Genomic DNA, 14,400 nt, shown 5'->3' on the forward strand with positions numbered 1-14,400 from the left:
CATCAGGCAGCAGCATAGTTTGTGTTAAAGGGTGTGTTTCTGCAGAAATGATTTCAGTTTTCATTGACGTATTCCTACACATCCGTAACCTGCACCATGCCCAGTTCACACAGGTGTGTCTCTACCTCTGGGTTTCTCTGAGTGGCTCTAATGATTTGTTGACAGCAGTTTTTCACAGTCAGTGTTGCTAGCATCTTCAGCATTTCTAATTCCAGGGTTCTAGAAAGGTGCCACTTCTGTGCTGTTCCTGGGGCCTTTGGCTAGCTGCCAGGGTGTGTGTGGGGGGGGGCAGGGATGAGGGAAAGACCGTGAGTGTTGTGTGGTGTTTCCTGGAGGGGTTGACATGGACTGAGGGGTGAACAGTAGCCAGTCTGAGGTGATCTCTGTGGGGGGCTCACTCCACCTTCCCTGAACTTTGGATCAGGGAGGATGTTGGGTCGCCGAGTCCTTGGTTCAGAAGGAAATGGCACAGCAAGGCTGACCATACAGGAGTGGGACACACACACACACACACACACACACACACACACACACACACACACACACACACACACACACACACACACGCCCCCTAAATAAACATGGCACAGAGGATGTAGTTCTGTCTTAGTAGCTTGCTGGTGTTTATTTTGCTGTGAGTTATGGTAAGAAGACAAACTTTGTCCTTATTAACTGCAGTCTAATGTTGTGTAAAGTTGTTCACATTGTAAAAGGGCTGCAGTTGTGAGGCAGGCGTGGTGTCCTGGTGACGCGGTGTCCTGGTGACGCGGTGTCCTGGTGACGCGGTGTCCTGGTGTCCTGAGGATGGTTTGCGTCTGCTAACAGCTGCTTCGTTGTTTCCAGTCACTCTCACTTCTGTCGCTCTGGTGGTTGATGGCTGTGCTGGGCAGGCGGGATCAGAGACGTCCACCATGATGGAGTCTGGGAAGGAATGTCCTGCACATCACTGTGTCTGCCAGCAAACAGCACAATCTTTCATTAGAATCGCATTAGGGACTCCGTCAGCTCATGGGAGAGGAAGGGTTGTTTTTTGTGGGAGGGAAAAGAAATGTGAGCTGATCGTGAAATGAGCCAAACTCTGTTGGCACTGAGAGATTCAGGACTTGAGGAGCAAAAGGCCTCAGGTACAGATGGAGGTTTGAGGGTGTTTATTCTGCTTCTTGAAATACTGATGGATCAGCAAAGCACAGGACACACAGGACACACAGGACACACAGGACACACGGGTCGTAATGTACAGTGAAGACTGGCTTACACGCACAGTGACCTCTGAGGGAGGTTTGTGTTCATTCAGTGTTGTTTAATTATAACAAGCATAGGGCTGGGGTTTAGGTTGGGGTTTAGATTAGGGTTAGGGTTGGGGTTTAGGTCAGGGTTTAGATTAAGGTTAGCATTGTCTTAAAATAGGCTCCAAGACCTTTGTTTGACGTCATAGGCTGTATTGAATAAACGGTCAGATAATTGCCAACATTTTTAGCAGTGTAGTAATGCTAAATGATAATTTTACAGTATTTTGCAGTGTCTGTTGCAGTGTCTAATGGTGTGTCTATAATAGTGTTGGGGTTTAGGTTAGGGTGCTGTGGACAGGAGGCTGTATGGGGAAGTGTCTCTGTAGGAGAGGCCAGCATGTTCACAGGGAGGACTGTAAAATACCCAAAAACATATGACCCATTTGTTCCACACAGCTCTTCAAGGACAAAGCAAGAGTAGCAGTTATTATACACTAACTCCAACCCTAACACTAGCCTAAACCCTCACCCTAACACTAGCCTAAACCCTCACCCTAACACTAGCCTAAACCCTCACCCTAACACTAGCCTAAACCCTCACCCTAACACTAGCCTAAACCCTCACCCTAACACTAGCCTAAACTCTAACCCCAACACTAGCCTAAACCCTCACCCCAACACTAGCCTAAACCCTCACCCCAACACTAGCCTAAACCCTCACCCCAACACTAGCCTAAACCCTCACCCCAACACTAGCCTAAACCCTCACCCCAACACTAGCCTAAACCCTCACCCCAACACTAGCCTAAACCCTCACCCCAACACTAGCCTAAACTCTAACACTAGCCTAAACTCTAACATGCAAAAAAAATAAACGAAGGCTGTGAAATCACGGGTGCGGGAAAGAGGAAAATCAAGAAGGGAAAAAAACTGAGAATACAGTTAGAACTGGAAAAGAAACCTGAGCACACAGAACAGGAAGATGTGTGAAGAGAATGGATGTTTAAACACTATTAAACACACCAGCGAGAAGGAACCATGACCTCGGTGTTGAATCAGATAACTGAGCTAAAAAAAAATACATGTGAGGGGAAAAAAATAATAGTTCATCTCAGTGACACATGGCAGAGTGTAATGAATGTGCTTAAAATGTAGAATGAGAGGATCTGGTGTCTGTGTTTGATTAAACCAACCGGCTAGTGTAAAGAAATGTTGGAAGTTACTGCAGTAATAGCAGAAATGACATCAGTCTGTTCCCAGCAGTACGAGGGAGATTTCACCTACAAACACAACCATGTCAGCTGTGACCTGCAGATGGAAAAACCTGAGATTGGGTCAGTTTGAAAGCAGCACCACACACACACACACACACACACACACACACACACACACACACACACACACACACACACACACACACACACACACACACACACAGGCGTTGAGGTATCACCACACACACACACACACACACACACACACACACACACACGCAGGCGTTGAGGTATCACCACACACACACACGCAGGCGTTGAGGTATCACCACACACACACACGCAGGCGTTGAGGTATCGCCACACACACACACACAGGCGTTGAGGTATCGCCACACACACACACGCAGGCGTTGAGGTATCGCCACACACACACACGCAGGCGTTGAGGTATCGCCACACACACACACGCAGGCGTTGAGGTATCACCACACACACACACGCAGGCGTTGAGGTATCGCCACACACACACACACACGCAGGCGTTGAGGTATCACCACACACACACACGCAGGCGTTGAGGTATCGCCACACACACACACGCAGTCGTTGAGGTATCGCCACACACACACGCAGGCGTTGAGGTATCACCACACACACACACGCAGGCGTTGAGGTATCGCCACACACACACACACGCAGGCGTTGAGGTATCGCCACACACACACACACGCAGGCGTTGAGGTATCGCCACACACACACACACGCAGGCGTTGAGGTATCGCCACACACACACACACACGCAGGCGTTGAGGTATCGCCACACACACACACGCAGGCGTTGAGGTATCGCCACACACACACACGCAGGCGTTGAGGTATCGCCACACACACACACACGCAGGCGTTGAGGTATCACCACACACACACACACGCAGGCGTTGAGGTATCACCACACACACACACACACAGGCGTTGAGGTATCACCACACACACACACGCAGGCGTTGAGGTATCGCCACACACACACACACACGCAGGCATTGAGGTATCACCACACACACACACGCAGGCATTGAGGTATCGCCACACACACACACGCAGGCGTTGAGGTATCGCCACACACACAGACACACACGCAGGCGTTGAGGTATCGCCACACACGCAGGCGTTGAGGTATCGCCACACACACACACGCAGGCGTTGAGGTAACGCCACACACACACACACACACACACACACACACACACACACACACACAGGCGTTGAGGTATCGCCACACACGCAGGCGTTGAGGTATCGCCACACACACACACACACAGGCGTTGAGGTATCGCCACACACACACACACACAGGCGTTGAGGTATCGCCACACACACACACGCAGGCGTTGAGGTATCGCCACACACACACGCAGGCGTTGAGGTATCGCCACACACACACGCAGGCGTTGAGGTATCGCCACACACACACACGCAGGCGTTGAGGTATCGCCACACACACACACGCAGGCGTTGAGGTATCGCCACACACACACACGCAGGCGTTGAGGTATCGCCACACACACACGCAGGCGTTGAGGTATCGCCACACACACACGCAGGCGTTGAGGTATCGCCACACACACAGACACACACGCAGGCGTTGAAGTATCGCCACACACACACGCAGGCGTTGAGGTATCGCCACACACACACACGCAGGCGTTGAGGTATCGCCACACACACACACGCAGGCGTTGAGGTATCGCCACACACACACACGCAGGCGTTGAGGTATCGCCACACACACACACGCAGGCGTTGAGGTATCGCCACACACACACACACACACACAGGCGTTGAAGTATCGCCACACACACACACAGGCGTTGAAGTATTGCCACACACACACACACACACAGGCGTTGAGGTATCGCCACACACACAGGCGTTGAGGTATCGCCACACACACACACACACACACACACACAGGTGATGAGGTATCACCTTGTTCACTCACTCAGTCTAGATAAAGTGTTCACTTCTCTCTGACCTCCCTGTCTCCCTCTTTCTCTTCCTACATCCCTTCCTCACTCCTTCTCTTCCATCTGTTCTCTGTGTCATGCTGGTTGGAGGGATGTTGTTGCCATGCAGCTAGGATGGGTGTAGCATCACTAAGTGAAGGTGCAGGTGTGTTTGGACTTTATTCTTCGGTTTTGCTTTGCCTCTGTGTCCAGGAGAAGCTCTCTGTGTCCAGGAGAAGCTCTCTGTGTCCAGGAGAAGCTCTCTGTGTCCAGGAGAAGCTCTCTGTGTCCAGGAGAAGCTCTCTGTGTCCAGGAGAAGCTCTCTGTGTCCAGGAGAAGCTCTCTGTGTCCAGGAGAAGCTCTCTGCTGTGAATTGTATGAATCGTTTAAGAAGATGTGTTTAACAGTACAGGGCGTGTGACACAGACCTCCAGCTGTGAGTCAGTGCTGTGGGTGCCCCTCTCTCTGGAGTCACAGAGCGCTCTGTTTCTAGTGCAGGTTCGGGGGGGGGGGGGGGGGGGGGGGGGGGCAGATTTCATCTCTGTAAATGAATCACACTGGTTCTTCTCACCTGCCCCAGGCCTCCTCTGATACACTGAGACTCTCCCCTAATGTTTTCACAGCATACAAACTCAGACCGTGCAGCTCAGCACACAGTCTCCTCCTCTCACTCGTCTGCAGCTTTGGAACAAGCCCCCCCGACCCGCACGCCCCCCCCCTCCGGTCCCCCCCCCCCCCCGGGTCCACGACCCACACCCCCCCCCCCCCCCCCCCCCCCCCCCCCCCTCCGGTCTCTGGTCTTTCCCATTTGTTTTTCCTGCCAGAGGAAACTGCAATAACTGCACAATCAGATTAATAGAAGGTCAGGACACGTTGGCTGATGTAGAGGGAGCCAGTCACGTCTGCTTGAGGGGGCGGGGTGGGGTTTGAGGGGGCGGGGTGGGGTTTGAGGGGGCGGGGCGGGGGGGGGGGGGGTGTCGACATACCTCATCGTTTCCCCCTGGCGTGCCTTTAAAAGGGCTACAGGCGTAGTTCTGTGGAATGTCTTTGCTCGGGTACATGGTGCACTGATGTTTTTCCAGACCAGGACGTTAATCTTCAGTGGCGAAAGTGCAGCCAGGAAATCTCTTTATCTGTGTGCAGGTGGCACTGATATATACACTGTACAGGGTTGGTTTATTGTACCTGGGAGTCACAGACCAAGCAAAAGATTAAGACCAAACAGTAGATTAAGACCAAACTGAAGATTAAGATGGTGATTTGTTTGGAATCTAAAATGCTGTCTGCACAGACCCGTGAGCAAAGGGCATGAAGAAAGACACGAGACGTGTTGCATTTGAAAGCTGACGTTGTAAGAGAGGCTGGAGGTGTTTCCTGATGGGACGTGTGCTGTTGGGGGTTTTGGAAGTGTGAGATGGAGTGTGTGGTGTGTCCGTGTACATATAGAGGAACTCACACACGGAGGACAGGAGCTGATCACGTATTGTGTACAGAAGTTCTGAAGGAGAAGCCCACTTCTCCGATTCTCCTCCACACTTACCCTCACTGGCAGGGAAGATCTGGACCACTTCATTTTAGTAGGGCAACCGTAACGCCCTCCTCTATACTTTTAAAATGAACATTTAGTTTTCTTCAGGAAATCACAAAGCTAAAATAAACACAGTTTGTGGTTTGTCCTGTGTGTTTCTAAGTGAGCGGTGTTCCTTCAGAGGTCTAGCTGTCACACTGTTCCAGTCTCATCAGATGTTCTTCTAGATCTTCTAGAACAATCTCTCCCTGTTCTCCTGTGTGTCAGGAGCTCCTCAGTTTGTGCAACCTGCATTGCGCAGTTTGGCCCGTGTAGTAAAGCGCTGGTGAATTAAATGGGGTGTGTTGGTTTGGTGCGCTCGATGGCTCCAGCATCAGTCGGAAACTCTGATACAGTCGCGCTCTGTTCCTCCGTGGCGCCTCACAGCGGCCCACATATGGAGGCCATCAGAAGGCGCCATTGTGAATGACATCACTGCCTTTAATTCACTCCCTCTTGATATCATCATAACCCAAGAGTTTGAGGGGGATCCTGTAGCTCCTTTAATCAAAGACAGAGCGCCATGAAAGGGGTGTTGGTTTCAGAAAGCATGACTGTAGAAGAAGAGTTACTCCTCCTCCTCCTCCTCCATTTGAGCACGTGTGGAATTACACTGATGCAGATGAAGACGGATGTGGAATTGCAGAGGATCATGGGGTAATACTGGGAGTTATGGGAGATGGATACTGGGAGTGATGGGAGGTGGTGTAGGTCGTGACTGGGAGAGTAACTAGTGGCCATTTCCCAGTCTGCTCACCCTTGTGTCAAATGCAGTCAGTCCAAAGTGCTGAAGATGTTTGGTAGGGCGAACGCTGAAAGGACAGCAGACGTTGGGTCTGCAGCCTTATGGACGTGTGTGTGGGAGAATCACACTAGTGCTGAATAAGGTAAAGCTGCACTGAACAGTAGGAGATTACACATTACAGAGGAGAAAGAGGCGCGTGTCCCTGAGATGTTTACAGGTCGTGTCGGCACATTCCTGTCCTGCAGAAGACAGGTCATCTTCAGTAACACGCCCCTGTGTTTCTACTAAAGGCAGGTCTACTTAAGGCAGGTCATCTTCAGTAACACGTCCCTGTGTTTCTACAAAAGGCAGGTCTACTTAAGGCAGGTCATTTTCAGTAACACGTCCCTGTGTTTCTACAAAAGGCAGGTCTACTTAAGGCAGGTCATCTTCAGTAACATGTCCCTGTGTTTCTACAGAAGGCAGGTCATCTTCAGTAACACGTCCCTGTGTTTCTACAAAAGGCAGGTCTACTTAAGGCAGGTCATCTTCAGTAACACGTCCCTGTGTTTCTACAAAAGGCAGGTCTACTTAAGGCAGGTCATCTTCAGTAACACGTCCCTGTGTTTCTACAAAAGGCAGGTCTACTTAAGGCAGGTCATCTTCAGTAACACGTCCCTGTGTTTCTACAAAAGGCAAGTCTACTTAAGGCAGGTCATCTTCAGTAACACGTCCCTGTGTTTCTACAGAAGGCAGGTCTACTTAAGGCAGGTCATCTTCAGTAACATGTCCCTGTGTGTCTGCTGCCACCCCAGCCATCAAATGGGCAGTGTGGACAAGTAGTGGTTTGTTTGTGTTTGCGTCATGCCAGATGGTCAGCTGTAGTACTTCCTTTCTAAGAGTGTGTTTTGTTCAGTGAGATATTCCAGTGTGTCCACCAGTTTGCTGATCAGGTTATTTACATTCAGTTTCCATGTGTCACACAGACCTTCAGTTCCTGGGGGAACGTTGCAGGTCTCTCCACATGACCAGCACTGTGATCACTGATTAGTGAGTGTGTGTGTGCGCGTGCGTGTGTGTGTGCTCAACATTTTCCGTCTTTCGTTGTTTGGGTTCTCCAGTTTCTTTGTTTTCCAGTGTCTTGGTTCCATAAACATTTGTCTTTATTCCCGACAGAATCAGCAGAGTGAAAGGCTGATGCATGTTGGCATATATGATTATAACAGTTATTTTTGCTTTTTAGGTGATTCTCAATGAGCTTTTTGACTTATGAAGTTTGTGGTTTGTTCTGGAATCGTGCTGAACTCTGCCAGACCCCTGAGTCGTTTAAACACAAGCCTGTGTGCGGGAGACCAGCCCAAAGACGGGTCATTATCTGCTAGGTCTGTTTTGACAATATTCAACCCTGTATTCATCATCCCTGTGGTGTGTGTGTTATGTAGGCAAATGTTTGTTAGAGAGCATTTTTTGTTTAAACCTTAAACTGTATCCTTTACAAAGATTTGAAAGATATTTTTAAAATATTTTTAAACATTTCAGATATTTACAGAAACGGCGTGGTGACATCGTTAAAGAAATAGTGCTGTGGTAAATACGTTAGTTGGTTTCATGTGAGTTTTTCTTCTTCTTCTTGACGTTATCTTTCATTTCAAACTCCTGTATAATTCAAGGTGGTTCATTAACAGTGGTTCAGTAAATCAGTACTTCAGAGTAGCTGTGCCACAGACTGACCCTTCTGACCCTCATACTAAAATGGGAATGTGAAGCACTTTTACATGTGTCCTTAGCACAGAGAGCCGGTTTTGTGTGTGTGCCTGGTGCGTACTGGACAATGCTGTACGAACTCCTCCCTTACAAACTCCACGTCCGATTCTGTGTGATGAGTCATGGATAGAGGATCCAAGCCCCTCGGTCACGCCTCCTGACACGTCAGCCCTTCAGAAAGCTCCATGACTCAACCAATCACAGGGCCGCAGCCGTACCGCTCACAGCTCTGCATTATGGGAAACCTCTGACGTGCAACTTTGCATTGTTGCATTGTCACCTCTGGAAAGGTAGCTGGGCGTGTTAAATAGGGCCTTATGTGCACGAGCAGGACAGACTGTTTCATTCTTGTATATTTTTCATGGAAGACAAGTGTTGTGGCTGTGGCTAATTAGGAATTCAAAGCCTCTGTGCTGTTTCCTGACATGTCTGCTGTCTGATGTAGCTGTACCTGTGTTAGTAGTACATCTAGGTCCTTCTCGAGATCCACAGCAGTGTGTGAGCCAGGCTAAAAGGATCAGTGCACTTGTTTCGAGGGGTCTTGTAGGTACTGGCATAGGCGATCCTCAGACGTGAGGCTGTGAATATTCAGAGCCGATCTAACCGCGTCTTCAGTGAGATGATTGGGTGGATCTGGGTGAGTTCATCTCCTCCACCGAGTCCGTAATAAGACACGCAAGACATTCAGTCAGTCGGATTAACCCCATTAATCATGAATCACGAATCATGAATCACACAGTGCTCACCAGTGTGGGGTGTTTTTGATCGTCATTACAATGACTGAATGTTGGTCACAGTTTGCCATTCTGAAACTGGAGCCCGTACACACCAGTACAATGACCAGTGGCTTTTGTCACAGCGTTCTGAAAAGTGATTGAAAAGTTCACCACCTGCTTCTTGTAAATGTGACCTTCTAAACATCACCTGTTAAACATCGCCACGGCATGGCTCTTTGCTTCACTAATGGCCACAAAAAAATTATATATATATATATATATATATATATATATATATATATATATATATATATATATATATATATATATATATATATATATATATATATATATATATATATATATGGATGCTGTGGGTATCCTGTGTGTATTCCAAGTTTGCTGATGGATACCAGATATTCCAGATAAGCTTTGAAGAATATGGTGATTTACACAATCCAGCAGACATGGGACGTTTTAGTCAGTGACACTGGCCAGTGTTTAACATGTCACAATGTTTTAACAAAGCTTTCGTAAGTAGAACAGAGCAGTGAAACATTCCTGTGTGTTAGGTGTGTGTTAGGTGTTTGTAAGGTGTAAGTGTCTGCTGAGGTGTTTCTCCATACTGTTGGCATCTTACTCTGCCGATGACATACGTGTCCAAGCCGACGCTACCACGGGAGAAGCCCAGACAGAATGATTAAACCACACTGGTGTGAATAACCTTCCTGGAGAAAGAGAGCGAACGAGAGATAATATGATGTCTTGTCCTGTTCCATAAATATGAGGGGATGGAATTCCTTGCACCCAGGGGCAGAAACTGGGGGCAGCAGCTAGAACAGAAAGGGCAACACGTCTGTGCCGGGTTGTCATTGCTTAAGGCGTGTGCGGTTTGCTGTAAACACGATAGTTGTGCAGCAGACGCGAGCCTTGTGTCCCAGCTGCCAGAGCTAACGATGTAGCAGGGTTGAATGTCACTCCTCCTAAAATACCCCAGTTACTCTCTCCCATGCACCCGCCATGATCTGCCTGTGGTTTGTAGAATGGAGCATTGCCTCCTGGGAAATGAACAGACCGCACAGCCCAGCAGAAATTGTTCTTAGTTTAAGTTTTGTCAGGCCGAACTCGCATCAGCAAACATACAAAATATTAGAATACATTAGCTTTAACAAGAATTGAATATTTGAAGTACTGAAATATTTAAATCAATCAATCAAAATGTATTTTTATAGCACTTTTTTACAACAGTTGTTGTCACAAAGCAGCTTTGTCCAAGTGTCCTGGTCCAAGCCCACAGTGAGCAAGCCAAGGGCGACAGTGGCAAAGAAAAACTCCCTAGAGCACGAGGAAGAGAGATAGAAAAACAAAGAAAACATGTGAAGGAAAAATAAATCTCATCTTTGTGTGTATTTATGTACAGTATGTCTTCTCTATGTAATTCCTATTCAGTCCTAAACTTCTTGATGGTCAGTAATAGTGTGTGAGAGCCGCAGAGACACAACCATAGCAGGGGAGAATGTGGGGTGGTGAGAGGGTCCAGGGCAGTGGGTTGGTCCTTCATCATAGCTGGTTAGTCAGGGCAGTGGGTTGATCCTTCATCATAGCTGGTTAGTCAGGGCAGTGGGTTGGTCCTTCATCATAGCTGGTTAGTCAGGGCAGCGGGTTGATCCTTCATCATAGCTGGTTAGTCAGGGCAGTGGGTTGATCCTTCACCATAGCTGGTTAGTCAGGAGGTGGCCGGCCCAGGGTGGGTCTCTGGAAAGGCTTGTATCTCCTCGTCTCAGTATTTCAGTACCAATGGTGTTTATTCAGGCAAACTATAGTGTGAATATACATTAATTCAATATAAACACAGTTTAATGTAGCACAGACCTGTCATCAGTCCTCATCTACGAAACACAGGCGATGTTTCCAAGTAAGAAATATTTGAGAATTGTCTAAATTTTTTTAATGATCCAGGATCGTTCTGAAAGGGCCAAATTTCTTTTCCAGATTTTGGATGACTGGTTAATTAGGTTTCCTTCTCCTGACTTCCCAGACCAGGTATTCAGGTAGCACCTCTGTGCTGGGAAGGCACACACACACACACACACACACACACACACACACACACACACACAGAGCCAACCGGATGTTTGCTGAGCTGCATGCCCATGTTGGCCAAATGTCCATTTGGTTACTGACGTTGTTTCTGGCTAAGATCAATGTTGTATGTGTCCTGGTCATTATGGAGGAGGAAGAGCCCTCAAACACAAGAAACATCTGCTTCTAATTTCAGGCTTTTTGTGGTTAAAATGTTTCTACAAAAGCATACTGTGTGTTCGTATCATCTGAATCTAAGCAGTCATGATTTCCTGTAACTCCAGGCAACGTAGACCTGTCTGGGGAGTTGTTTACATGTGGTGTTTGCATGTGGTTTATACATGGTTTATAGGCAGTGTATTTCTATGTCAGTCCAGCTGTGTCTTGTTTCTAATGCTACGTCTCATGCACTTAATCTGTTCCATATAGATCCATATATCCAGAGTCCATATACAAGTCAGAACTGGGGTTTAGTAACTTCTGTTATTCTCCATTACATAATGGTTCAGTACTGTGTCCGTAATGGTTCAGTACTGTGTCCATAATGGTTCAGTACTGTGTCCATAATGGTTCAGTACTGTGTCCGTAATGGTTCAGTACTGTGTCCGTAATGGTTCAGTACTGTGTCCGTAATGGTTCAGTACTGTGTCCGTAATGGTTCAGTACTGTGTCTATAATGGTTGGGGGTTGGTTGGGGGTTGGTTGGGGGTTGGTTGGGGGTGGTTTGGGGGTTGGTTGGGGTTGGTTGGGGGGTGGTTGGGGGGTGGTTGGAGGTTGGTTGGGGGGTGGTTGGGGGGTGGTTGGGGGTGGTTGGGCTTCCAGCGTGTCCTTCATGCTCTTCAACTGCTGCCTCTCTTTGCAGAACTCTCTCTGGCCCAGCGCAAGTTTGCCCAGTGTCTGGGGGACTTCCAATTCCAGTACATCGGAGATGCGAAGACCGACGATGAGAAGTGCATTGGTGAGCGTGCGTCTCCATTGGCCGAGGCCGTGCTGGTGTGCAGCGTGCGTCCCCATTGGCTGAGGCCGTGCTGGTGCAGCGTGACTGTTGTGCCACGTTAAGCAGCAGGAGAGTTTGGCGTGTCTGGACACGACCAGCTGTTCCTCCTTCTCTGCTGGGTCCTTGGTGAAGCGCTAGTTTGTTTACTAAACTCTTCTGTGTTTTTGTGTCTTTTTAAATCTAAATCTCTCAGCTACAGGATTTCTCCAGTGATTTGGTGTTTGTTTGTTGTTTAGTTTGTTGTTGTTTATTGTTTGCTCTATACATACTTTTTTTCCCCACAAATTGAACGTGGTTAATGAGGCAGTTAGGGTGCAGGTTGAACACTGTGCACTGGAAGTTCTGGCTGGACCTTAAGCGGACAGTGGGAGTACTGGTGTGGGGTTTCAGTACTGGTGTGGGGTTTCAGTACTGGTGTGGGGTTTCAGTACTGGTGTGGGGTTTCAGTACTGGTGTGGGGTTTCCCACTCCATCCCTGCCCATTCACAAATCACAGCACATACTCACATACGCTGGGCTAATATTGGTTCACTTGTAAGTCAGATGATCGTCTGAGATTGATTTTAACCCTCTAAACTGCATTGGCCTGAATAAAACCACTAGAACTGCACAGATGCCCTTTGAGCACACTGGGTTTAGAACCGTGAATCACCATTGGACCTTCTGTCCTAACTCAACACACACCCAGTCACTGTATTTCATGAAGACCAAACCAGAGATGTTAACTAATGTTTCATTAACCATATTTTCTCTTTGGCCTTTCAGACGAATCCTTACAGGAATTTTCCTCCTTCCTGAAAAATCTAGAAGAGCAGCGGGAACTGATGGTAAGAGAGACACGCAGGCGCAGACACGCAGGCGCAGACACGCAGGCGCAGACACGCAGGCGCAGACACGCAGGCGCAGACACGCAGGCGCAGACACGCAGGCGCAGACACGCAGGCGCAGACACGCAGTATGCAGTCCAGAACACACACACACACACACACACACACACGCACACACGCACACTCGCACACTCGCACACACACACTCGCACGCACACACACACTCACACACACTCGCACGCACGCTCACACACACATACACACACACGCACACACACACTCGCACACACACACTCGCTCGCACACGCTCGCACACACTCTCACACACACACACTCTCACACACACACTCTCACACACACACGCGCACACACGCACACACACTCACACACTCTCACACTCTCACACTCTCACACACACACACACACACTCACACTCTCACACACACACACACACACACACACACACACACACACACACACACAATGGCCCTGGAGTAGTCAGATGTACAGTATTAAAGCCTAATCCCAACCTTTAGTTCAGGTGACAGCACTTCTGTGGTCTGAGAAGGAGGCTGGTGATGAGTATACTTCCTCCCGTGTCTTCACATGTTCTAGCAGCTCCCTGCATACGAGCACTTGTGCTGGGGTGACTCCACACTTGTGCAAGCTCACCAGAGTGCTCACTTTTCTTGTGGTTTATAAAAACATCATCATTATGATGGGCTTTGAGCATCATTCCCCCCCCCCCCCTCGTGCAGTGCTGTTAACACACAGTGTCATGGATGTAGCTGTTGGTGTGTGGCTGGCTGAGGTCTGCCTTACGTTGTCCTGCTCAGGGGGGTGTGGTCACGCCCTACTCTGCAGTTTAGTAAACTGATCTGTGTTTTGCACTGTACAGCCTGGGGCAGCCATGCACAGGACTCAAAGCTCAGCGGTTGGCTTGTTTTGCAGCCAGACCTCGGCCCCCGCCCAATCGTAACGTAGCAATAGAATGATGTCATAGACCACAGTGAAGCAACATGGCTCAAGCAGGACCAGCAAGTGCTAACATGTAGAGAGAGGGAGGGAGAGAGAGAGAGAGAGAGAGAGAGAGAGGGAGGGGGGAGAGAGAGAGAGAGCGAGCGAGAGAGAGAGGGAGTGTGTTTGAGAGATTTAGAGTGAATGAGAGAGGGAGAGAGAGGGTGTGTGTGTGTGTGAGAGAGAAGGAGAGGTAGAGAGAGGGAGGGAGGGAGAGAAATTTTGAGAGAGTGAGAGATTTAGAGAGTGAGAGAGAG

At 48.7% G+C, this 14,400-nt stretch overlaps 1 protein-coding gene across 3 annotated transcripts in view; it reads left to right on the top strand.

Moving 5' to 3' along the window:
- arhgap10 (Rho GTPase activating protein 10) overlaps positions 1–14,400 on the top strand; it is a 69,700-nt gene that overhangs the window by 2,336 nt on the left and 52,964 nt on the right. For all 3 annotated transcript variants that reach the window (XM_076973822.1, XM_076973821.1, XM_076973820.1), the window contains 2 exons: positions 12,165–12,260; positions 13,065–13,126. In XM_076973822.1, the coding sequence (XP_076829937.1) occupies positions 12,165–12,260; positions 13,065–13,126 (158 nt within the window). The remainder of the gene's footprint in view (positions 1–12,164; positions 12,261–13,064; positions 13,127–14,400) is intronic.

This window comes from Brachyhypopomus gauderio, chromosome 15, assembly GCF_052324685.1.
Source record: "Brachyhypopomus gauderio isolate BG-103 chromosome 15, BGAUD_0.2, whole genome shotgun sequence".
Lineage (NCBI taxonomy): Eukaryota > Metazoa > Chordata > Actinopteri > Gymnotiformes > Hypopomidae > Brachyhypopomus > Brachyhypopomus gauderio.